Genomic DNA, 23,822 nt, shown 5'->3' with positions numbered 1-23,822 from the left:
CAAAAAGATAGAGTAAAGTTAACCCAGTCTGTTCCATCTCTAAAAAAACAATTATCTTTGGGAGTGAGTCTTGTCCTATATCGCTAGGCTTTCTGTCTCTTGAAGCAATATTTCGCCTTTTCTTTTTACGGCCACCAAACCCAGAATGAAAAAGACGGTCAAAAAGGGTCATCATTCAGTTGCATGAGATTCTAAGCTAGTGGCTACTTTGTCGTTCACAAATCAAATATGCAATAATCAAACATTGATTATTACTTTTCTGAACAGTAGAAATTAGAAAAGCATCATTATCTCGAAAGCTCAATTCTGCTCAACGCTACTCAAGAGAAAATAGTGTAAGTAATAAAAGAGATTAAATATTTTTTGGGATAATAGTGATGAGAGTCTGTGCATATACCAATACCTTCACAGTACTCATCGGACACTATGAGTATTCTCTTTTGACAAAGATGGGAAAAGAATAAAGTGGGGTTGTTTGAAAGCTCCTTCTACTAAAGGCAAATAGTATAATATAAATAATATCATCAAGAGAAAAAATGATCAGAAAATAAATATATAATTGAAAACATAAGATCAGATATGAGCCTTTTTCCCATAGACAGTCTAAATGATGGTTTGCATCATGAGCTGGGAATTTCAGATTCATGACAGATTTTTCAACCATTTATAATTTTTGCAAAGATTAAGCAATAATTGGATTACAACATTGCAAAGTACTTGTCCAACACCAAAAAAGGACCCACAAACCAGCTCTAATTACAACAGATTAACCTGTATTAATATCATCATAATCATAATCATCAACAAGCCCCCAATGCTTTTCTTGTACTATATAAAACCCCATCAGCAAAAGAAGTCTAAGGTAACAACAACAGTGATGAAATCAATTGAATCCACAACTGATATGATATTCAATCAAAAGCCCTGAAAGGGAAAATAAATAGATACATTCTCATCATCAGGTTCCTTTTTTTCTTCTTCTTCTTTCTTTGTGGGGGAGGTATCAGAATATTCTTCTTATTCAACAATTAGGATTGTGCAGAGAATCAAATCAAAAGAGTAAACTCAAAACTCAATTAGAACATAATCATCAAACAAACATTAAAGAAAGAAAAAAAAAAAAAAAAAAACTAATTTAAGAACAAATTTTATACCGCGGTCACTACCCAGATCTAATCCTCTTCTGGCTAGATTTCCCGTCGGATCTGAAGGTCCCGCCCGACTCCCCTTCGGACGAGGCTTCGACGGACTTGGCGAACGAGGTCGAGAGATCCGCGTAGAGATCCACGACTCTCCTGATGTTGTTGTTGAGCTCTCGGATGAGACCCACGTTGCGGCTCAGGTTGTCGGGGATTTTCGACTCGTGGTTCTGGTTAATCTCGTTGATCAGAAGCCTGTTCTGGTCAAGAATGTCCTGCACTTGAACAAAGCTCGTCTGAAATGTCTGCATTACTTTCCCGTCCACTTGTGTTGCTCCGTTTCCAAGCCCTGTAAACATACCATTTTCCATTTTCTCTCCTAATCTCTCCTATTCTCTTCTCTTTTTTTTTTTTTTTTTAACTTCCAATTTACTTCACTTTCAATCAGAACCACTCTATTCCTCTATACACCCTGAATCACAGAGAACAGCAGGGATTACCAAAACTTGCGAGTAACACAAATATGAAGGATATTTATTTGTTAATAGTAGCAAGACAAAGATATTTGATGATAGTAATAAAAAAATAAAAGACAAAGATATGAATAAGGTATACTCTAATTATAGGCCGTTCTTTTCCTTTTTTTTTTTTCCTTTTCATTTTTGTGAGTGATCCTAACAACAAAATAAGAAGCTAAAGACGTGTTCATCAGATTCAGAGACAAACAATGCACAAGAAGCGGAAGAAAATATAATTTCTGATATGCATAATTTAAAAATTAATAAATTAGTATTGACGTGAAAGCAGACCTAGTATTTTTACCTTGGAAATAGGATTTTTTTTTTTTTTTTTTTTGGCCTTATCGTATTTCTGTAAATTGGCGAGTTGCGAGCTGATTTTGTGAGGGAAGAAGAGAGAAAATTGAAAAAGAAGAAGAAGAAAGGAATTTTATTTTATCTATAACGACCAGAGTTCTTTCCGAGTCCCGAGTCAATGACCACCCAAAAAAACAATTTTTTTTTTAGAAAAGGGACGGAATAGAATCGTGACTCGGAAGATTGAGTTACAGAATGCATTAATCAGACCAAGTCAAAATTAAACCTGGTTCGTGGTAAGAAGAAGACGATTCTATTTCAAGTCTTTGACTCCGAGTTCGAAATACAAACAAAATATACTCAACAGTAATTCAATTCAACGCGTAATATTAATAATGAAAAGAGAAACAAGTAAACAATTGAGGAACAGCATTTCGCTGGCTCGTGCGTGGCTTACCTAGAAGAACAAAATCAGAGAAGAAGAAGAGGAGCATAGTCGTTGTGGCCGAAGAAGGAACATGAATTTTCTCGAGAAAGTGAAGAGAGAATCGAATCTAGTGGCGACACGGAGGTGAAGAAGAAGGCCCAGAAATCATGAAGGACACATAGAATCAGAGAGAGAGAGAGAGAGATGAGTTTGGAAACAGAAACGAAAATGAGATTTGATTGACAGACAGACAGAGAGAGAGAGAGGTCTCTCTCTTTTTTTCTTTTCTTATTTTACTTTTCTTCTCTCTCTAGAATCTCCTTTTGTTTCTCTCTCTTACTTACATTACTTAGTTGTCCTCGTTTACTTCGCCTGCAGTACTTTTGCTTTCATTCATTCAATCGTGTGTCTCTCTCCTCGTCTCTCTTAATTCTATATAAATCTTAATAATTTAATGTGGGTGAATGAATGAAGTAAAGAGATGGGTTATTGTATCATAGTACTAATATTAATATTAAATATATACACAATACAAAGTATTGAAAAATGTTGATGGAGTGGGAACTCAAAATAGTACTTCCACTTTAATTGAGTTATCTTCTCCTTAATAAACAACATGCAGAAAGAGCATTTCATGTTTTTCATATTACATTATTAATTATATCAAAAATTTAAATTATTAAACACGTGTAGAGTAAATTTAGGTATTGAAATCGAAAGACCTCTGAAGTTCTTGTTCCAACATCACAAAAGGGCCACTGAAACCTCTATTCCGTTCACACTCTCCGAAGTGGAACATTCGATTCTATCTAAAAGCTTGAAAGTGCACTAAAATAATCTAAAGTAATTTTTTCTAGTTATTATCGTCAGTGTAAAAATAATTTATTTATTAATTTTTTAAAAAATTGAGTCATTGGATTGGAATTGGACGTTCGATTGGAATTGGAAGGGCTATTATGTTTGAACACTCATTTTTAATACATATAGAGTTATTATATAAAAAGGCATAACACTAAGTTGATCAACTACCCATAATTGATAGATCACACAAACAGAGTAGCACATAGAACTCAAGTCCGTGATAAATATTTAATCTAAAGGGTATTGTGTCCAGTGGTAGAAAGTTATTCATTGATAACTAATAGAAGTACAATACAGACTCGTACTTGCAAAATATCAGTTATGTAGTTGTTATCTATTTTTTAAGAGGAAAAATCAGCATAAATACTCAATATTTTCGAAAATATACACTTAAATACTTTTTTTTTTCGCGGCAAAAATACCTAATGTTAGATTTCAATTACACAGTTAAATAAATCCGTTAAATCTAACGAAAATTCACATAAAACCTCAAATTAAACATGATTTAACATTTATCTTAAACAATTAACTTAAAATTAATAATATCATTTTTAATAATAATTTTTTTTAATTATAAATGAATTTTATGTTATAATTAGACATTAATAGTATTATTAAAATGATTTCATATGCATTTATTTATATTAATCATGTTTGAAAATATTTTTTTATTAAATTTTATAACAACACAAATAACTATTCGTAATCAATCAAATTTGTTAAATAAACGGTAATAACCATTCAAAAATTTGAATTAATGTGTATTATACAGAATGTAGAATAATTTTTATCGAAAAATTTATAGCAAAATAATTAACTAAAAATAACTTTGATATTATAATCAAGCAATAAATAATATTACTAAAAAAATTTTTATATTAAAAAATCAATTAAACATTTTTCAAAAAAAAAATATTTTCATACTTGATAATATAAATAAATAAATATAAAATCGTTTTAATAATACTATTAATGTCTAATTATAATATAGAAGTCGTTTATAATTAAAAAAATTATTATTAAAATGATGTATTAATTTTTAGTTATTTTTATGAAAAAAACATTAAACCATGTTTAATTTGAGGCTTTCATGTGGATTTTCGTTAGATTTAACGGATTTATTTAATAGTGGAACTGAAACCTAACATTAGGTATTTTTGCCACGAAAAAAAAAAAGAATAGGTATTTAAGTGTATGTTTTCGAAAACATTGAGTATTTATGCCGACATTTCCTCATTTTTTAATGAACTATAATCTCTCTTTAATGTCATGCGATACTCTCTCAAAATATTATGAGTGATAAATTGTTGCGATAGTTCCACTTAGACAAGCATACGTATTGCTATATTATTATAGTGTATTGAAGTACGAGTATCAATGACTCAAGTATTAGCTAATAATAATGAACTAATTAACTTTAACTAATAATGAATCAAAGATAATTAAAATCCGGGTTTTGAAAAAAAATTACTACTAAAAAATTAGAAGACAACAAGCCAACAAAAATGAGAATCCAAGTATGAGAAAGACCATAGAGCCATTACTTCACCAAATTAAATCGACATAGATGGAGTTTTTGGACACAAAATCAAACAATTTTATTTCTATAGGAGCTAATTTAATTCACAAATAATCTCTCGAGTGAATAACAAACATATATAATTGTCAGACTATTATCCTCTCAACATCCTCTATTAAAGCAACTACACGTATTGCGAATGAGAATTTTAACAATTACATCATCACCCATAATTTTTTATTAACCTAAGTCAAAAGTGATGATTTAATTAAAAACATGATAATTTACCATCGCTTGATAAGCAAGCAATTATAGAAATCAATCTAATGTGAACAAATAATGTAAAGCAATAAGCAAAATTAAAATCAAGCAACCATATTTTTTACATCTTCTTCAAATAATATTTTAAATACATTCTCTCCCACTATATTTGTTTGAATTTTAGTTTTAACCCATTACTATTTTTATATTTTTCAAATTTGCTTAACAAAATTAATTTTCTTCATATTAATGTTTTTTTAGAATCCATTAACTCAAATATAAACAATATGTATAAAATTGTAGCTCAAATTAAAAAAGTATAAAAATGAGAGGAATATACATATAATACACATTAGGTATAAATTCTAATTATAAATTAAATTTGGGGTCAATTTTATCAATGTAACAAACTTGAGATTTTAAAAAAGATTTAAACATCATGAATAGTATTAAAGTACATTTATTCATCGGAGATGCAAATTTGAAGAATGCCTCTTCAAATCAAATGAAGATACATTTAAGTACCATCTCTATATGCATCAAAGAGATGCATTGCATATGCTCTTATAAACAGAAATTGAATCGGATTAGACAAAAACAAAAATTTAAACTGTTTAATATCGATTATCGGTCTGATTCGATTTACAATTTCACCAATTTATGCGTCTTAACTTGTTTAGTCGATTTACAAATACGGGATTGATTTTTCAGATTCGTGGTTAAGTATACTTGTTTGTGAAAGAAAAAAACGAAATTAAAACTTATTGATAATACAATCTTAAGTTTTATTGGTGAAGTAAACTAGAATTAAAAGTATACAAATTACAAGATGGTAAGTGTAAAGATTAATTAATTCTTTTTTTACTCGCTATAATTGAATATAACTAAAATAAAAGCACAACACATGAACACACATTTAAAAAGCTCTATTCTTCATGGTTTGATTTTGTACCGGAGGCCATGGACGCCACGATCTCCCAGGCGCTTGAAGAAATCTGCTCTCGCGGCAAGTCCGGTGTCGCTCTCAGTGATCTCTGGTCGGCGCTCGAACCCTCGCTCGCGGCGGTGAACCTCGACCTCTGTCCTGGTTTTAAAGAAGCGATCTGGACCGGCCTCCTCGCCGTTCCCTCACTCCGCTTCGAGCCGCGCGCCGTCGCATCTTCTTCCGCCGCCGAAGCCGAGGAAATCGGCGCCAACGTCGCCGCCGACGACCAGCTCAGGGACAGCTTCCTTGGCCTCTACAACCCACGCTCCGCCAATGCCGCCCTTCCTCCGCCGCAGCGCCGCGCTCTCGAGCGACTCGCCGCTGTCCGGTTTGTTTCTCGTTGCTTTTACGTTGTTTCGAAAGTGAAGTTGCTGCGATTTTTGTTAAGTTGTCTTCTATATGGTGATCGGATAGTCGTCTAGGGTTGGGAAACTGATTCGATAGGGTTTTGTGCTCTGCATTGCTTTATAGCTTTAGGCAAGCTAGCTTTTTGAAGTTGTTTTTGCAGCGGTGGATAGTAATTGGATGTTAATTTTTATGTGTTTGATATATGTCACGATATTATTTTTTTGAAGTGATTACCTTTACTGATATAGTGAAGTTGATGCTTTATTTTGTGAACTTATCTTCTATATGGTGATCAGATAGTCGTATAAGGTTGGGAAATTTATTCTTTAGGGTTCTGTGCTCTGAAATTCATACGACTCAAAGAGGCTTTATAGCATCAGGCAAGCTAATTTTTTGGAGTTATTTGCGGCGGTGTACTGTTAATTGGATGTTATTTTTCAACTTTTCAATATGTGTCAAGACGATAGTTCTTGAAGTGATTATAATTATAGATATAGTTAGTAACTTACTAGTGAAGTTTTTTTTTCTTTTTTTAAATTCTCTATGGACAAAGTATAAACATTGTGTTTTTCTTTTTTTTGCAGAAAAGATGGCATTATACAAAGTCAACTTGCCAAAGAGTTTGGAGTGGGAGGAAAAAACTTGTTTTATGTGCTGAGGCACCTCGAATGTCAGGGGTTGATTGTGAAGCAATCTGCGGTGGTGAAAACAAAAGAAGCTTGCGAAGAAGGAGAGTCGAAATACATTCCTAGTGTGCAAACCAATTTAGTGTACCTATCTCGTTATGCAAAATTTTTGGGCTGTCAACAGCGATTCCAGATCACGAAGGAGGAACGGTCTTCCGAGAGCCCCAGTAATATGAACGGAGGAGGGGCTGTAATTGAAGAAGGATTGTCTGACAAAAAAGATGTGCTGGTAAAGGATTTTCTACCTGAGATGAAGGCTGTCTGTGATCTACTTGAAAAGGCAAATGGCAAGGTATATCTTAATCGGAAGATCTAGGAAATTATTATTATTATTATTATTATTATTATTATTTTTTTATATATTTCTAATCGTCAATTCTGATTTATTTTCATGTTATTTGTTTTGAAGGTTCTTGTTGTTTCAGATATTAAGCGAGAGTTGGGTTATGTTGGATCTGCTTCTGAGCGTAGAGCGTGGAACCAGGTAAAAACTCTTATCATTTATCTTTGCGATTGTTTATTGCTGTGTTTTGTGAGTTGATTTTGCGTATTTGTTCTGAAAGCAATTAATGCTGCCAGGTTTCTTCAAGGCTGAAAGATTCTGAAATTGTGCTTCAGTTTGATGCTAGAGTGAATGAAAAGGTATCTTAACTTAGCTTATGGATAAAATTGTGTGTGTGTGTTGACCACAGATTTTTCTTTTATGTATACTCTTCTTCAAATTGTAACCCTATTCACTCTAATTGTCAACTTGACCATTTATTTCCCGCTTTCAGATTTGTTTTAAGTTTAGAGGATCTTGTTTACAGTGCAGACTTTCTGTTAATTTTTATTGGAAGTAACAGTTTTTGAACTTACGAGCACATTATCCAACAAATATTTTATTTAGAAGTGTTTTCCACTCGTTTAGTTCTCCTCTGTCAGAACGTCAAGTGTTTTAAGGGTTTCCTGTTGATATTACCAAGAGCTGTTCCTATATTTTTTTTTTAGAAAATAGAGTTGAATCCTATTTTATCCTAGCTATATGATTATATAAGGACCAACAATTTTGGTCCATGTCTTTAAACTTAACTGAAAAAAGTTGCTATAACAGCAGTGGTCGTTTCGGTTACTCTTTTTTTTTCTTCTTAATTGTCTCTTTTAATTTTTTCCCTTCCTCTTCTTAAGAACTGAGTAGCTGTGGTGGTGCTTGTTATGCATTTGTTGCACATGATCATCTGATGTAGGAACTGCAATTAGAAGTTTGTGACTAGCTAACTATGGTGGTGCTTTTTGTCATGCATTTATTGCACAGGCTATTCTGATGTAGAAGTGCAATCAGAAATATGTGACTAGCTTTTGTTTGTTTCATTGGTCAGGTTGAACGCTGCATGCGTTTACTTAAGCCTTTTCCTGGCAACAATTCTGAACCCAAATCACTTGGAAATCATGGCATTGCTGAGGATACAGTGAAGTTCGGAAAGAGATTTGAACTCAGAGATCAGCTTGTGGAGCTCCCTATTGAGCATCAAATATATGATATTATTGATGATGCTGGTTCGGAGGGCTTGACCATGTTAGAGGTTTGTTCGCTTGTTTCTTGTCTTGAATAACTTGTAAACTATAATTTCCAAGCGCTTACCCATCTACTTATTGTTATAATTCCTCTATTCCCATGATCCTAACAATTTTCCTCAATTAAATATTGGAGGTATTGGTGGGTGATGCCTGCAAAATTTCAGCTACGGATTCCATTAATTTTTTGCATTTCCAATGAAACAGATTTCCAAGCACCTCGGAATCGGAAACAAGAAGTACCATGATCGGCTAGTTACTATGTTCTCTAAGGTGGGGATGCATCTGCAGGCGGAAAACCACAAGAAATCTTTGGTCTATCGAGTCTGGACACCTGGAAAACACAACCCTGAGTCAGCCGAGGAAGTTTCAAGTACACCAAATGTACCCGCTGCGGATATAATTCTAAGGGATGTTGACGATTTAGATACTCCTCTTGTCTGGCCTACGAAGCCTTCAGCTTTGACTTGTGATATTGCTAGCGATGGAAAGATGAATGATAAGGAAATTAATTCTGATCTCGCAACTGGATCCCCGCCCCCTAGAGATGCCGAGAACAACTTATTGAATAACAATTCTCCTGAGATGCACTTTGAATCGAGGGAAACCTTTACTGAGCCTGGACTTGATTTAGCAAATGTGGAACTGGAAAATACTAGTTCATCAAAGGGACTATCTCTGCCATTGAAGCATGCTACTTCCACATCAAATCAGAGGCAACAATCTAAGCCTATAACTGTGGAGAGCATTCAAAGGAAGAAAAAGATACTTGAACGGTTGCAGGTTTATCTCATGACACATTATGTTATGAATTTGTTTGCTTGAGACTGTATAATAATTCTGATTTAATGCTTTAATGATTTATGTTTTTTTTTCCTTCCCATGTTTATCTAGGATGAGAAGTTTATCATTAGAGTTGAGCTGCAAAAGTGGCTGGAGAGTTTAGAAAAAGACAAAGGAACAACAACAGACAAGAAAACTATCATTCGAATCTTGATAGAACTTCAGGAACAAGGGCAGTGCAAATGCGTAGATATCAATATTCCATTTGTCACAAAATATGGTAGCAGCCGAAGCATTCAGGTGGTACTGCACCCTTCTATAAGCTTGTCTCCTGAGCTGGTGTCTGAAATTCATGATCGACTGAGGTCTTTTGAGATTCTAATTCGTGGCCAGTGCTCAGCTCGACCGAAGAATAGTGATTCTGTTCCTGTACTGAAAGATGTGGATAGAACTGGGGTCAATACCATATCAAATGATCAAGCAATTAGATATGAAGCCAGGCGAGCTAATGGCTTTATTTTGGCAAAGATGATTCGCGCGAAGCTGCTACATGGTTTTTTGTGGGAGAATGTTTATGGTTCAGGAAATTCCAATGAAACTTTGTCATCTGAATTAGGCGTACACAAGCTAAGCAATTTTCAAAAGGATAGCACATTGTTTTCTCTAGATGCAACGGTTAAGGCCATTCCAATCGAGCTCTTCTTACAAGTTGTGGGATCTGGTCAAAAGTTTAATGATTTGATTGAGAAGTGCAGGCGCAGATTGCGTCTCTGTGATCTTCCTGATCATGAGTACAAATCTCTGATGGATACTCTTGCAACAAGAAGGCTCTCATTGGTTGTCGAAATTTTAAGAAGGCTAAAGGTATAGGTAATTTGTTGATTTTGTATCATATTGTCTTTTCATGCGTAGCCTATTAGTAAAGAAGGCTTTCCTGGGTTTTAGCATTCTGTATCTTAAGACGCTTGAGGCTAAACTGGTTGTATTTTTGGTTCGTTCCCTATAAAAATCTTTGATTTCTGTGAATTTAGTAGGATTACAGGCTAGGCCTCAACTGACCTCCTTGTCCCACGTATCTTTACATAATAATCATTTCCACATATTTTCCTAATTTGAATATGAAGTGATGCCTTAACAAAGAATTACTAATGCAGTTGATCCGGATGGTAAGTCATCAATGTCCAGGAGATGGATCTGAACTCTTACAGGCAACACCTACAAATGCACTGGAGTTGAGGCCATATATTGAAGAACCAGTATCAAAAGATGCAATGTCCTTGAATTTTAGACCGCTTGATTTTCGCCCTCGAATAAGACATGATTTTGTCCTCTCAAATAGAAAAGCCGTTGACGAGTACTGGGAGACGTTGGAATACTGTTATGCAACTGCTGATCCAAGAGCTGCTTTACATGCATTCCCCGGATCTTCTGTTCATGAGGTATGCGCTGCAGTGTATTATAACATAAGTTTGTATTTTATTTTATTTTTCTTTTTACCCAACAAAAGGCTTCAGTTGTCCACCTCTGTGTTATCTCACTGTCTTCTGTTATTCGTTTCCCTTAGCTGTTCATTTTCCGGTCGTGGGCCTCTGTTCGAGTTATGACAGCTGATCAGAGGGCTCAGCTCATAAAGCGTATCATGAAGGACGATCGAAATATGAAGCTTTCTTTTAAAGACTGTGGCAAGATAGCGAAGGATCTCAATTTATCCTTGGAACAGGTGATTCATCGTTTAGTTTATATTTATTTAGATGAATGCGTGTTTTTGTTTTCTTTTGGTCCGTTTAATATTAGCTGCTTGATAATGTATCGTGCCGCTAGTTAGTTTATTATAGGAAAAGGTGCATACCCTAGATTTAGATTTTCTCCTAAACTAAAGTGCATTTCTAACATACCCTAAACTGAGGTTTTCTCCAAATAAAAGGTTTCAAAGAAGTTGTGTGACAAAGAGTAGATATTATTAGCATTTATTGGTATATACGCGCGCGCGCACACACACACACACACACACACACATATATATATATATATATAAATAATCATATATACATATACATACATATATTCGCATACCGCTCCATATGAAGTCATCTCTTTTTGCATACCATTTCTTATGATACTTTTTATATCTTCACCCCGTTTCTCGTAGGTGCTTCGTGTGTATCATGACAAGTGCCAATCACGGTACAAATTTACGGAAGAAAGTGGGGGCTTTCAAACATTAAAGAGTAACCGCATTTCATCTAAGCGTAGAGGAGGGAAATCTCCTGAAGTAAGGTCGGCAAAGTTGAGAAAAGTTGACGAGTTAACTGGAGACGTGGATGAAGAGAGGCTTTCCGAATTTACTGGTACCGTGGACACATCCACACCAGGTGAACCTAAAGTCACACCTGAAAAACATGAGACAGACGTTCAGGCTCTGCTGGAGGCTGATTGTGTGGAAAATGAGGGAGATCTTGAACCTAATGAAGATGATGGTGAACCTTGTCCTTCTTTCATTAGTATGTCTGACTTTTCGGGGGTGAAACCAGCACGCCTAAGAAGATTTTTATGGACAGAGGAAGCGGATAGGTAAAAGCATGCTAGACATTATCATACTTAGAGGGATCCCAGGAATCACTAGAAAATTATAATAGAAGATTAGAGATCTTTCAATGGTGGGTCCATGTGTGACTCATCTCATTTTTTTACCTATGCTGTGTAAGCTCTGATGCAGCCGGTGAACTTATAAGTTGACCAGCATATTTTTTAAATTAAAAACGTGACTAATTTCCCCTACTTTAATTCAAAAATATTTTCAGGGAATTGGTGACCCAGTATGCTAGGCACCGCGCTGTAGTTGGATCTAAAAATCACCTTTCAGAATGGGCTTCAATTTCTGATCTTCCAGCACCTCCATGTACCTGTAAGAAGAGAATGGCATGGCTTAACAGAAGTTTGAAATTCAGAAATGCTGTGATGGCGCTCTGTAACGAACTTAGCGAACAATATGTCAAGTTTCTTGAGAGAACCAAAGGCAGGATGCTTGAGAAAGGGGATGGAAAATCGCATGATGTATCTGTTGCCAATGAGGATATTCAAGGGACAGGTACTGGAGATTCATGGGATAATTTTGATAGCGGCAGCATTAAAATTGCCCTTGATGAGGTTCTTCATTGCAAACGAATGGCTAAACTGGAGGTCTCTAAAAGAAATGAATATACGTATGACGAGTGGTCAGATCCAAGCATCGTTGCTGAGAAACAAGTAATTGCATGCATTAATTATTGTTATTATTATTATTATTTTTTTCTTTTTATTTTATCTCTTGACCTCTTAAGTGACCTTTCTCTAACGTTTGGTATTTTAAACAGGACATTTCAGAATCTGGTGCAGTTACACCAACTTTAAGGGATTCTCAAAATAATGATGGAAGTCAGCAGAAAAGCTCCTCGCGTAGATCACGGGCTCACCGGTTACATAAAAGGTTTATTAAGCTCCTGAATGAAGAGGTTAAAGTCAGTAGGAAAGTGTACAACTCAGTGGCTATATCTAATGCCCTAGAGCTGTTTAAGCTTATTTTCTTAAGCACCTCTACGTCATCAATAGTGCCCAATATGTTAGCGAAAATCCTACGATGTTACTCGGAGCATGATCTTTTTGCAGCTTTTAACTACCTTAGAGAGAAGGATTTTATGGTAAGTTGTTTTTCCTTATATTCACTGTTGAAAGCCTTAAATTGTTTTTTTTTTCCTAGTGCTTGCAGATGGGGTTTGGGTTAAAAATTGAATTAAATCAGCACAGGACACTGAAGTATATATGAAAATCTGGTGCAAATTTTTTTGGTTTGGGAATTATGTGTACCTTGATCCTGAATCAGTTTATGCCCCGATTTGCAGGTGGGCGGTACTGGTAATCAGCCATTTTCACTTTCACAGGAATTCATGCATAATGTTTCTAAGTCTCCATTTCCAGTTAATTCAGGAACCAGAGCTGCCAAATTTGCTAACTGGCTCCACGAAAGAGACACAGATCTTGCAGGCGGGATTGATCTCAGTACTGATTTACAATGCGGAGACATTTTTCATCTATTTGCTTTGGTTTCATCTGGTCAACTGTCTCTCTCTCCATGTTTGCCTGATGATGGTGTTGGAGAGGTTGAGGATACAAGAAGCTTGAAACGGAAAATTGACAGCACTGCATCTCCAGACAGCGATAAAGCTAAGAAACTGAAGTCCTTGGTGGCTGCAGAAGGTGAAATAATATCTCGCCGAGAAAAAGGTTTTCCGGGTATAATGGTAGCTATTAGTAAGACATCAGTTCCTACAGCTGACATTATTAACTTGTTCAAAACCAATGAGAGTTGTACCGGTGAACAGTCCATTGACCATTCATTTGGGAGTGCTTCAGATTCTATTACTTTATCTCATTCCTACCATGGTAAAGAAACGCCTAATTCGACTAGTAACATCTCTTTAATTGAGAACGCCAGTGAGTCACCATGGACAGTGATGGCGAGCTATGCTTCACATTTGCTGCCAAAACATTTTAATGAAGAGAAATCTAGTCTTATCAAACCTGACATATTTACTTCGGTTTGTGCTGCCATTCGAAAAGCTGGGGACCAAGGTTTGGGCATAGAAGAAGTTATGCAACTCATAAATATTCCAGGTTCAGATGGTAGGATTTTTTTATCCGCTAAAACGAGTGCATGAACTTGTCGAAAATAAATGTATCTGACATCTAGTTTTGCTTTTTCCTTCCCAGGTAGAAAAATGTCTGAACTTGTCATTTCTGTGCTTCAGACGTTTGGACGGGCTTTAAAGGTTAGTTCTTGAAATGAATTGCAACAGAAAATATGAACCTTGATTATTGCCTACAGCTTTGAACCAAAAATAAAGACAACCACCACTGTCTTACCTACACTTTTGTACCCCTCTGGCAGGTTAACGGGTTTGACTCTGTTCACATTGTCGACGCTTCATTTCGCTGCAAGTACTTTCTGACATCCGATACCGATATATGTCAAGACCCCAATGCATCTTCCTGGGAAAAGACCCTGAAAGAGCAGAACAACCAATTTTCGCTCCGTACACAGAATCCCGACTCTGGCAGTGCTCATTTAGAGCGTGATAAGGATGTCGATGCGGTGCATAGAGTGTCTGTTTTGAATTTTCCTGAAGAGGTCACTGAGTCGTCTAGCGGAAATCAATCTAGTAATCCACAGGAAGATTGCTTCGAGAGAAGCATGAAGGACGATGAATATTTATTTTCATCTAATTTAGGTGTGCCAATACTTCCATGGATTAATGGAGATGGAACAGTCAACATGCCCATCTACAAAGGATTAAGTAGACGCGTACTTGGCACTGTGATGCAAAATCCAGGGATTTTGGAGGTAATTTTTTCTTTTTCTTTTCTTTCTTGCATGAGAATTATATCATGGACCTCATGGTTAATGGAAGGCAAAAGTTCCTTTGTTAAAGGGAAGTTATAATGTTCATCCTTTTTGGTATATTGTTTCAAGTTGTAGTTTAATGTCTTCTCACCTTTTCTTTCTCTTTTATTTATTTATTTTAGGACGACATTGCTACTCGGATGGACGTGTTGAGCCCCCAGGTATGGCATTTAGTTATTCCGTTCTCGTTTGTTTCAAGGATCGATTGTTTTAATTGTTCCGTATTTTTAGTAACACAGCGATTTAATATATCTCTACTATAAATTAAAATCTATTGAGAAAGTAAAAGCGTCCCATAACTCTCATGTTTTCCTTGTATTTAACCAATCATTTTAAAGAGCAGTAACTAGGCAAACTTGATACTGTAGACATTTTTCTGGATAAATATGTCAGAAATTCAAGTCTATGGACTTGTGAATCAATCCGTGCTGATACTAGTTTCGAATGTGTTTGCAGAGCTGTAGAAAGCTGTTGGAATTAATGGTTTTGGATAAACACATACACGTGAAGAAAATGCACCAAGCTACTTCAAACACGCCTCCTTCAATTCTGGGCTCACTTTTCAGCAGCAGTAGTTTTTGCAAACCGAAATTGGTCTGCCGTGAACACTACTTTGCAAATCCTCTGAGTACTTCCCTACTGTAGAGAAGCTCTTATTAGCTTGTTTTATTTATGCCACATTACATCACAAAGTTTTTGCAGTCACATGTTGTCTAACCACTGCTTTTGCTGTATATAAACGTACAATCTTATAGGAATGAAATTATTTAATTTAATGTATTTAGATCATGTTGCTAAATGCCCCATCTCAGTATTGAATTTGTCAATGAAATTCCTTTATGATCCACACGTAACTCATCTCAATTCAATATAACATACCAAAAGATCTCTCAAGGGACAAAAATTCTTGCTTTTTTGGCGTTGTCACTGTGGATTCAAGCAGTTTTTAATGCCCCTGAAAACTTATCTTAGCTTACTAAACATAAGACAAAGAACTAAGAATGAATTGTATCCCACTTCACATAATTCTCGACTAGTATAGTACTAATTTACGACGTGATAAATATTGCAAAATGAGAAGTAATGGGGTTGAGCAAGATATGTCTGGAACGAGGAAGCTAAAGCATCAAATGGACTTTTTGCTTCCTTAGCCACAAACAAAGAACCTCACCACCAACACCCATAAAATATAGGATATCACTCTTTTTTCCGCTTTATTATTATTATCCTTTTTTTCTATAATACCCAGTCAATCATCACCCGCTAAACCACCACCAAGTTCACAACTGGTGAGATCAACGATTCTAGATCCTCTCAAAATCATAGGTTGACTAGCCGGTCTTACTGAATCCAGCTGACGTGGACGGCTCAGATTCACCCTCCTTATCGTCCTTTATTTCTTTAATTCTTCTCTCTCTCTCTCTCTAATCTCTGAAATCAACAGAGCTTTCTTTTTCCCAATTCAGAAACCCCCGAGCCTCTCTCCGAATTCCCAATTCAGAAACCGAAAAGCGATTACCATGGCGGAGAACGTAGTTTCGTCGCCCAATCCCCTCCAACAGCCTTCTCCGGCAAACCCTAACGTCATGATCGACCATCAAACTCCGTCAACTGTGACTCAGCCAGCGATCGCGGCCACAATGATCGGGCAGAGCCACCAAAACCCCGCCGCGAACGGCCTGGTCTCCTCGATCGCTTCCTCACCCTCCGCGCTCGCTCAGTCTCCGCAAATCTCGTCCCCTCCGTCGTCGCTTCCGCCGATCGCGCAGTCTCAGCAGCAAATCGCCGCCGTCGGACTGGACTACCATTCGAAGAACCAGTCCCAGCAGCTCGCTCAGAACTCCGCCGGAATCTCGGCCAACGCCTTGGCCAATTACCAGCAGAGTCTCCAGCGATCGCCGTCGATCTCGAGGATGAGCCAAATGCAGCAGAATCAGAACCAGCAACAGCCATTCGGCGTGATGCGGCAGCAGGCGGCGGCGGGATTGTATGGACAGATGAGTTTCGGCGGACCCTCGGCGGCAATGCAGCAACAACAACAACAACAACAGAATCAGATTCAGAATCTGAATCCACAGCAGCAGAGCCAGGGGGGTCAGAATCAGCAGAATTTGGCGCGATCGGCGGCTCTGATCGGGCAGAGCGGGCACTTGCCAGTGATGTCCGGAGCGAGCTCGGTTCAGTTCAATTTGCAGAACCAGATTTTGGCCTCGGTATGGACAACTAGATTGGTTTAACCGTGTTTTTAGCTTAGATTGATGGTGGTTTGTATTGTATGTGAATTTCGAAGAATGTGATTGGTTTACGTTTGTGATGATTATAAAATAGTGGATCTTTGGAATGCTGACCGAAGCTTGTTTAAAACGGTTTCGAATCTTTGTGTAGAGTTGGGATTTTCAATAAATGGGTATCCTTTGATTGCATTCATGTAAGTAATAAGTTTTGTCTTGTTCAAGTCTAGGTAGTTACATCGTTAATGTTTTTAGTTTTTAAATTCCGATTTCAGATTATTTACTAGCCTAAGGAAGTTTCTGTTGGTGCAGCCAAGGCAAAAAGCTGGAATGGTACAAGGATCTCAATTCCATAATTCGGCTGGGCAACCGTTGCAAGGAATGCAAGCGATGGGAATGATGGGGTTGAGTTCGCAACTGAGAGGCAGCGGAGCTCTCCCATCTTTTGCTCAGCAAAGAATGAATCAGAGCCAGATAAGACAGCAATTGCAGCAAGCAAGCTCACTTACTTCACCACAGGTATACAGTCTCCTGGGTCACTCCCGGTGTTGCTTTATTTTTCCAAAACGTTTACATTTGATTCTTCTTCTGATAAGTAGCGTTTATTCATGCATTAGTTTTATTTGCTATAGCTTGTCATAAAAATAGAAAATCTTATGTTAGGACACGCAATTTTATATTCCGTTCTTATGCGTGGGTTGGCATTCAGCCAACAATAATTTCGGCACTTGAAGATTTGAAGCTAGGTTTATGTGCTAGCTTATCCACTTTGAGGAGCTTAATATGAGTTTTAATCTGCAACTCATTATTCACAATCTCACATTTACCATAAAATCAATGATTACCAGGTTCAAAGCTTATCTAGGTCATCATCCCTTACGTTCATGAACCAGCAGCTAGCGGGGTTGTCTCAAAACGGGCAGCAAGCTTTGATGCAAAACCCGATGGCACAACATCAATGGATGAAGCAAATTCCATCAATATCAGGTCCCGCTTCTCCTTCCTACCGTCTCCAGAGGCAGCAACAGGCTCTCTTGCAGCAGCATTTGGCGACAAACTCTCAGCTGCATCAGAATTCAATGGGTGTCCCACAACAGCTGTCCCAGATCGTTCAGCAGCAGCCGCAGATGAGCCATCCTCAGCTCCATCAACAGCAGCAACAGCCACAACAGTCGCATCAACAGTCTCCGATGCTTATGCAGCAGCAACAATCACCGAGGCTTCATGGGCCTTCGGGCCAAAAGTCTCTCAGTTTAACGGGCTCTCAGCCTGACGCTACTGCTTCTGGAGCAACTACACCGGGTGGGAGTTCCAGCCAAGGAACAGAGGCGACCAATCAGATTCTTGGGAAGAGAAAGGTTCAGGATTTAGCCTCTCAGGTATTTCTCGCTTATACCCAAATAAATTTATAGCTTTCGAGTTTTTCTTGGAGATTAATTAATCACGGGTGTAATCATTTGCATGGCAGATAGATCCAAATGTTACACTGGAACCTGCACTTCAAGAAATATTGCTGGAGTTTGCTGATGACTTCATTGATAGTGTAAGAATTGACACCATTTCTTGCTTTCCAGACTTTAATATCCTAAGATAACGTATGCATGTGCTTTATAAATCCGGACTGTTGAATTATCTCTGCGAAGCTTTACCTCTGATCCTTTGGAGTCGTGTAATTATCCTTTATTTTCCATGAAGAATCTCGTGGTGTATTATAGCTGGCTATTCATTATTGCATGATTTACTCTTTGTTGCCTTTTAATCAGTACGCATACACGTTAAATTCATTTTTCTCCTTATGTTGTGAAGTTCAGTATTCAGATCAGAATTTACCCTTGTATATGTAGGTAACATCATGGGCATGCAGCTTGGCGAAGCATCGAAAATCTTCAACTTTAGAGTCCAAAGATATATTGCTACACCTAGGTTTGTGGTTCATCATTGTTGCAACTCTTGGTTGCATTGTTTAATAATAATTTGACTGGTATTCATCTCTAAGAACAAAACATTCCTCTCCGAACATAAATTATTGCAATGATTGTTGGTCAGCTAGCAATTTATGATTTCTTCTTTTAGAAAGAGAGAAAACGATGGGATAGTTTCCAGCAGAGAGAATAATAACAATAAAAATGACAACTAAAAAAAGCTAGAATTTCGTGTGTTGTAATTTTTGCTGCGACTTCTTGCTATAAGATTTCATATTGGAAGCGTGGCAATTGATAATTATTTTTTATGTTGTATTTTTTTTTATTATAAAAGATTTGGGTACTTACGTTATCCAATTAAATGTGCAGAAAAAAGTTGGCATATGACAGTTCCGGGATTTGAAGATCAAAAGTCCAACAACAGATCTGTGAGTACTACACATGTTGTGTCAAGATTTTAGAATACAGAAGTGATGTTTCATTTCTTATAAAAGAAAAGGATTAGGTGATTTATATCTCCATAGCATATTGATAATCTTATATTGAAGGGTATGTTGATATCAAATTGGCATGTATTACTTTCTGAATGTGTTCGTTATTGTCTATTATTAAACACAATTAAAAACTTATAACACCTGTTGATTGTGGACATGCAGTTGTCAAATGATCTTCATAAGAAGCGGTTGGATATGGTAAGTGATGAATTTTCTTAGTTTAAGGCTTGCATCGAAACTGGAAGCTTTCCTAACCCAATCACTAATTTTGTCATCAGATACGAATGGTCAGGGAATCCACGCAGCCCGAATCGAACACAGCTAACCGAAAAGAGATGATCCGACAAGGGAACGTTGGAAACCCAGTGGGACCCAGTCCCGCCAACCACATGGTAAAACCTTCGATGAGTTCAGAGCAGTTGGTTTCGCAGTCACCGGGTCCGCAAATGCTTCAGCAAATTACTCGGTTTTAGTCCCCGCACGGATCTCACAATTTTCGTGACGGTCTTGCCGTTTAATAACAAATGCAGTGCCTCATCCTCATTGGTTAGTAATATATTCCCGAACCGTCAAATTCAACATTCATCGCCTTGTTTTTAAGATTAGAAGTAACGTCCCTTAATGTCCAATGTATGTCTTGCTTTATGTTCGTAACGTTCCATGTTTATAATTTTCAATTTCTAATTTTATTCTACTATAGTTGGGCTGGAAACAGTGACGGAGCCAGTTAAGGCAAGCCCCCCCTCAATTTTGTTTTTTGCACTTTTTGCCCATTTTAAAAAAAAATTACATTTTTTCCCCTTGAAAATTTATACTTTTGGCCCAATGTTTATAAATTTTTTACAATCAAGCCCCCCCTGAATTTTTTTTTTCAAATTAGCCCCCCCTGATGGACTTTTCTGGCTCCGTCACTGGCTGGAAAAGTAGTCTTGGAAAATATAACGTGTTGAACAGTGGTGTTGTGTTGGTGTTACAAATTCTAATGCCTTATAACTGGTTTTTGCATGCAGGTTCTGGTTTCCTGGCCCAATAATTGAAGACATTGGCTTTTTATTTGGATTGAAGAAGACATAAGCTGTAATTACTATGTTTTTTTGGAAAGTATTTTAAGATGTGAGATTAGAACTGTGTTTGAGAAAACCTGGCACACCAGGTCTTTACTTTTTTGGGAAGGCAAATAGCAATTAGGTCTTTACTTTTTTTCTTTTTTTTTTTTTTTTTGCTCATTGAATTGGCCCAAGTCCCAATAGGTTCTTAAAAGGGCGTTTAGCTGAGCTACACTAGAGCTTTTCTTAGGTGGGCCTTGTAATCTAATTTATTGGACAAATAATATCAGATGAACTTTGATGGGAAATGAACTCGAATAAAAGCACGTCTATTTTAACACTGTTTTTATTATCATCTATCTAATAGTACTTTTCAGAGATAATTCTTCTTCTCCTGAAAAATGGTTGTTTATTATGAAATCCTCATAAAATACTGCATAAATCTCTCACTCCTGACAGCAGTATTAAATTTAGAGAAAAAATAAATAATATTTTAATGGTATATATATGTGTGTGTATATGTTATATGTATATTTTACTGAAGGTGTGTTTATTTGGTGATTAAAAAGAATTTATTTGGTGATTCTATAGAATATGTAGGTGAGTAGGGTTAAAAAGTTAAATTGGTCTAAAGTGTAAACAAAGCTACAAAATTGTTGATCATGTTTTGTTTAGTCTCTCTCAGATGTTCTTCAGTCAGCCTCAGGACAATATGTTTTAAAGTAGTACTAGGCTACTAGCCACCTTTCTGGTTCAAAATTTTGCAGCAAAATGATTATCCAGTAATTAGCCTCTTTTTTTTTTTGTTTTTGTTTTTGTTTTTGTTTTTTGGTCTCGTGTCCAAGTAAAATTAGCTAGTGGTTATGTTAAATTTGATCAATTATTGTACGGATGAGTTGCTATATCCTCATGGCTTTATTAATTCTTCTTTATGTTGGGATGCAAACCAAAACTAAAGTCCCACATCGGAAGTGAATGCAAAGAATGCATTGGATATAAGAGATCCACCTAACTACACTAGTATGAGGCCTTTTGAGAAGGAAACCAAAAAACAAATCCGTGCGGGCTTGGACCCAAAACGGACAATATCATACTAAGGTGGGTGGCCAGTCCAACACGGTGGAGGAACTCGGCTCTAACAAATGGTATCAGAGCCGATGGTTCAGGAGATTGGGAGTTTGGGTTGGGCTTGCGATGTGGAAGGAGAATCCCTCTGTGTGGTGATCTCGCGATGGTGTGCCTTGTGTCGAAAGTCTTCCTGACAATGATGCCGGTCAGGCGGCGGGTCCCGTTAGCGTCCAAACGGCAGTACAAGATGATTTCGCTTGAGGGAATGACATGTGTATGTGGTCCTTGGTTTGGGGGAAGGATTGTTGGGATGCAAACCAAAGTCCCACATCGGAAGTGAATGCAAATAATGCATTGGATATAAAAGACCCACCTAACTACACTAGTATGAGGGCCTTTTGGGAAGGAAACCAAAAAACAAATCCGTGCGGGCTTGAGTCCAAAACGGACAATATCATACTAAGGTGGGTGGCAACCCAACACGGTGGAGGAACTCGGCCTTAACACTTTATTGTTGCCTAACATTCTAATAATATAAAATCATGTTCCAAGTTTTCATCAAGTTGTGAAGAGTACGTATTGCTTTTATAACTAAAAATTTAATCAATCCAATCATGTGAAACCCCACAATTTTAAAGTATTTATGAAGTTTTGTTACGGACTTTTTCTAATCCAAGTTTATTTTTTATTTTTTATTTTTTATTTTTTAATGTTTGGTGTATATAGTGTGTGTGTGTATATATATATATATATATATGTTTATGCGTATATATATGAAAAATAATGAAATATATATATATATATATATATATATATATATATATATATAAGTCGTTTTGCTTTCGGAATAAATGAAGTATAAGTATATATATATATATATATATATATATATATATATATATATATATATGAATGGATGTTTGTGGTTTATATATAGAGATTTGTAACTAATTAGACAACTTTAAACATGTGATTTTGGATCTAATTTACGTTTGACAATTTTTAGGGATATAGCTAAATGGCTTATGTGACAATAATTAAGGTCTGAATCATCTTTTAGTTTACTTTTTTTTTATATTTTTTTTATATTAACGTTGACTATAATATTTATCTATAAACTGCATTTTACCTTTATTTATTCGTGTTATGTACGTAATTTATTTAAAAATGAAAAAAACAAACAACAATCTCTGAATCGTCGAGAACGCGGCCAGAGGAAAGTGGTAACAATCGACTGTCAATAGTCATCACTATCTCTTGAAATATATGAATTTCGTTACTCTTTTTCGATTTAGGGCTATATTGTTCAACTGATTACTGAAAATGATTTTAAAATCCCGAGTTCATGGCTTTGTAAAAGGTACAATTACAAAAAGCTTTACTAGTGTGAGGTCTTCTCACTGAGGTGGCCATGCTTGAATCCAATTTGACGTATAATATACTAACGATTAAAATGTTTTTGGTAGATTTGACGTACAGCTAGAAAGAGGAGTGGCTTAAGTTTCCGTGTAAAATTGGGCTTCTTCTTCGCCGGATTCGAATTATTTACTCAGTCTTGCTTCGCAATTTTTATTTAATTTGTACGAATTTTAATTGTATTTAAATAATAGTTTTGTTTAATATGTACGAATATGACTAAAGTCAGGGCCGGTCCAAACTCACCCGAATTCATTAGGAGCCCTAAGCGAATTCATATTTTGGGACCCCTTCGATGATAGAAAAAATTTAAATATAAAAGAAAAAAAATTAAAAATATAAAATTTTGGGGCCATGCCCAATCGGAGGCCCTAGGCACCAGCTTTGCTCGCCCATAGTCAGGGCCGGCTCTGACTAAAGTTGAGGATTACAAACTAGAACTCAATACTAATTCAATTATTTACAAAGGTTTATAATTATTATATATTTACAAAACTTTAAATAAGTTCATCATTTATTGTCGCTTTTAGATGTCGCATCTAAACTACTTAAATTTTTGGCTCGTTGTTTTTTTAGCCATCTTTTTTTAATTTTTTTTACAAAACGACGCCATTTTATCTGACCTAGAAATTAGAAGCGACTAGTCGCTTCTAATGTCGCCTCTCTCTCTCTCTCTCCGACCACATACACCACCGAGACTCCACCACCACCGTCATCTTCTCCACGCGACCACCACCACCACCACACCGTCCTCTATCTCCGACCGCCACCACTCTGAGTGTTCAGTGTGGGGGTTAAAATTTCCCTTTTTATTAAAGCATTTATTGGCC

At 36.5% G+C, this 23,822-nt stretch overlaps 3 protein-coding genes across 6 annotated transcripts; 2 read left to right on the top strand and 1 right to left on the bottom strand.

Annotated features, from left to right (window-relative positions):
* Positions 1 to 794: 794 nt before the first annotated feature.
* Positions 795 to 2,831, bottom strand: LOC149385707 (protein ELF4-LIKE 4-like). 2 transcript variants are annotated; one of them, XM_089627162.1, is made up of 2 exons: positions 2,412 to 2,831; positions 795 to 1,611 (listed from the first exon to the last, which is right to left on the bottom strand). In XM_089627162.1, exon 2 carries the CDS (start codon positions 1,508 to 1,510, stop codon positions 1,163 to 1,165), a length of 348 nt encoding a protein of 115 aa, XP_089483288.1. In that variant the 5' UTR covers positions 1,511 to 1,611; positions 2,412 to 2,831; the 3' UTR covers positions 795 to 1,162. The 2 variants fall into 2 exon arrangements, with proteins under 2 accessions (XP_089483288.1, XP_089483289.1); XM_089627163.1 differs by lacking the exon at positions 2,412 to 2,831 and adding an exon at positions 1,962 to 2,339.
* Positions 2,832 to 5,950: 3,119 nt separating this feature from the next.
* Positions 5,951 to 15,614, top strand: LOC149385706 (B-block binding subunit of TFIIIC). Of its 2 annotated transcripts, none has more exons than XM_089625254.1 (17): positions 5,951 to 6,335; positions 6,940 to 7,333; positions 7,451 to 7,525; positions 7,621 to 7,683; positions 8,400 to 8,603; positions 8,803 to 9,378; positions 9,490 to 10,242; positions 10,533 to 10,817; positions 10,943 to 11,098; positions 11,528 to 11,949; positions 12,180 to 12,624; positions 12,732 to 13,055; positions 13,257 to 14,028; positions 14,125 to 14,183; positions 14,303 to 14,755; positions 14,938 to 14,976; positions 15,272 to 15,614. In XM_089625254.1, exons 1-17 carry the CDS (start codon positions 5,983 to 5,985, stop codon positions 15,458 to 15,460), a joined length of 5,562 nt encoding a protein of 1,853 aa, XP_089481380.1. In that variant the 5' UTR covers positions 5,951 to 5,982; the 3' UTR covers positions 15,461 to 15,614. The 2 variants fall into 2 exon arrangements, with proteins under 2 accessions (XP_089481380.1, XP_089481379.1); XM_089625253.1 differs by having other exon boundaries at positions 5,952 to 6,335; positions 13,257 to 14,037.
* Positions 15,615 to 16,118: 504 nt separating this feature from the next.
* EER4 (Transcription initiation factor TFIID subunit A) lies at positions 16,119 to 20,867 on the top strand. 2 transcript variants are annotated; one of them, XM_089626704.1, is made up of 9 exons: positions 16,127 to 17,028; positions 17,359 to 17,565; positions 17,895 to 18,425; positions 18,515 to 18,589; positions 18,891 to 18,969; positions 19,338 to 19,396; positions 19,625 to 19,660; positions 19,741 to 20,008; positions 20,473 to 20,867. In XM_089626704.1, exons 1-8 carry the CDS (start codon positions 16,336 to 16,338, stop codon positions 19,933 to 19,935), a joined length of 1,875 nt encoding a protein of 624 aa, XP_089482830.1. In that variant the 5' UTR covers positions 16,127 to 16,335; the 3' UTR covers positions 19,936 to 20,008; positions 20,473 to 20,867. The 2 variants fall into 2 exon arrangements, with proteins under 2 accessions (XP_089482831.1, XP_089482830.1); XM_089626705.1 differs by lacking the exon at positions 20,473 to 20,867 and having other exon boundaries at positions 16,119 to 17,028; positions 19,338 to 19,473; positions 19,741 to 19,830.
* The last annotated feature ends 2,955 nt before the right edge of the window (positions 20,868 to 23,822 follow it).

The sequence above is a fragment of the Urtica dioica genome, chromosome 9, assembly GCF_054948205.1.
Source record: "Urtica dioica subsp. dioica isolate 48M chromosome 9, U.dioica_male_clone48M_v1_H2, whole genome shotgun sequence".
NCBI lineage: Eukaryota > Viridiplantae > Streptophyta > Magnoliopsida > Rosales > Urticaceae > Urtica > Urtica dioica.
This window is presented reverse-complemented; position numbering and strand designations above follow the sequence as displayed.

Excerpts from the sequence above, each read along its gene's own strand:
- LOC149385707 (XM_089627162.1), bottom strand. The coding sequence starts at position 1,510 with ATGGAAAATGGTATGTTTACAGGGCTTGGAAACGGAGCAACACAAGTG.
- LOC149385706 (XM_089625253.1), top strand. The coding sequence starts at position 5,983 with ATGGACGCCACGATCTCCCAGGCGCTTGAAGAAATCTGCTCTCGCGGC. Across the intron at positions 10,818-10,942 it reads CCGGATCTTCTGTTCATGAG|CTGTTCATTTTCCGGTCGTG; the intron begins GTATGCGCTGCA and ends CGTTTCCCTTAG. Across the intron at positions 14,756-14,937 it reads AAAATCCAGGGATTTTGGAG|GACGACATTGCTACTCGGAT; the intron begins GTAATTTTTTCT and ends TATTTATTTTAG.
- EER4 (XM_089626704.1), top strand. The coding sequence starts at position 16,336 with ATGGCGGAGAACGTAGTTTCGTCGCCCAATCCCCTCCAACAGCCTTCT. Across the intron at positions 18,426-18,514 it reads TTCAGGATTTAGCCTCTCAG|ATAGATCCAAATGTTACACT; the intron begins GTATTTCTCGCT and ends TTTGCATGGCAG. Across the intron at positions 18,590-18,890 it reads CTGATGACTTCATTGATAGT|GTAACATCATGGGCATGCAG; the intron begins GTAAGAATTGAC and ends TTGTATATGTAG.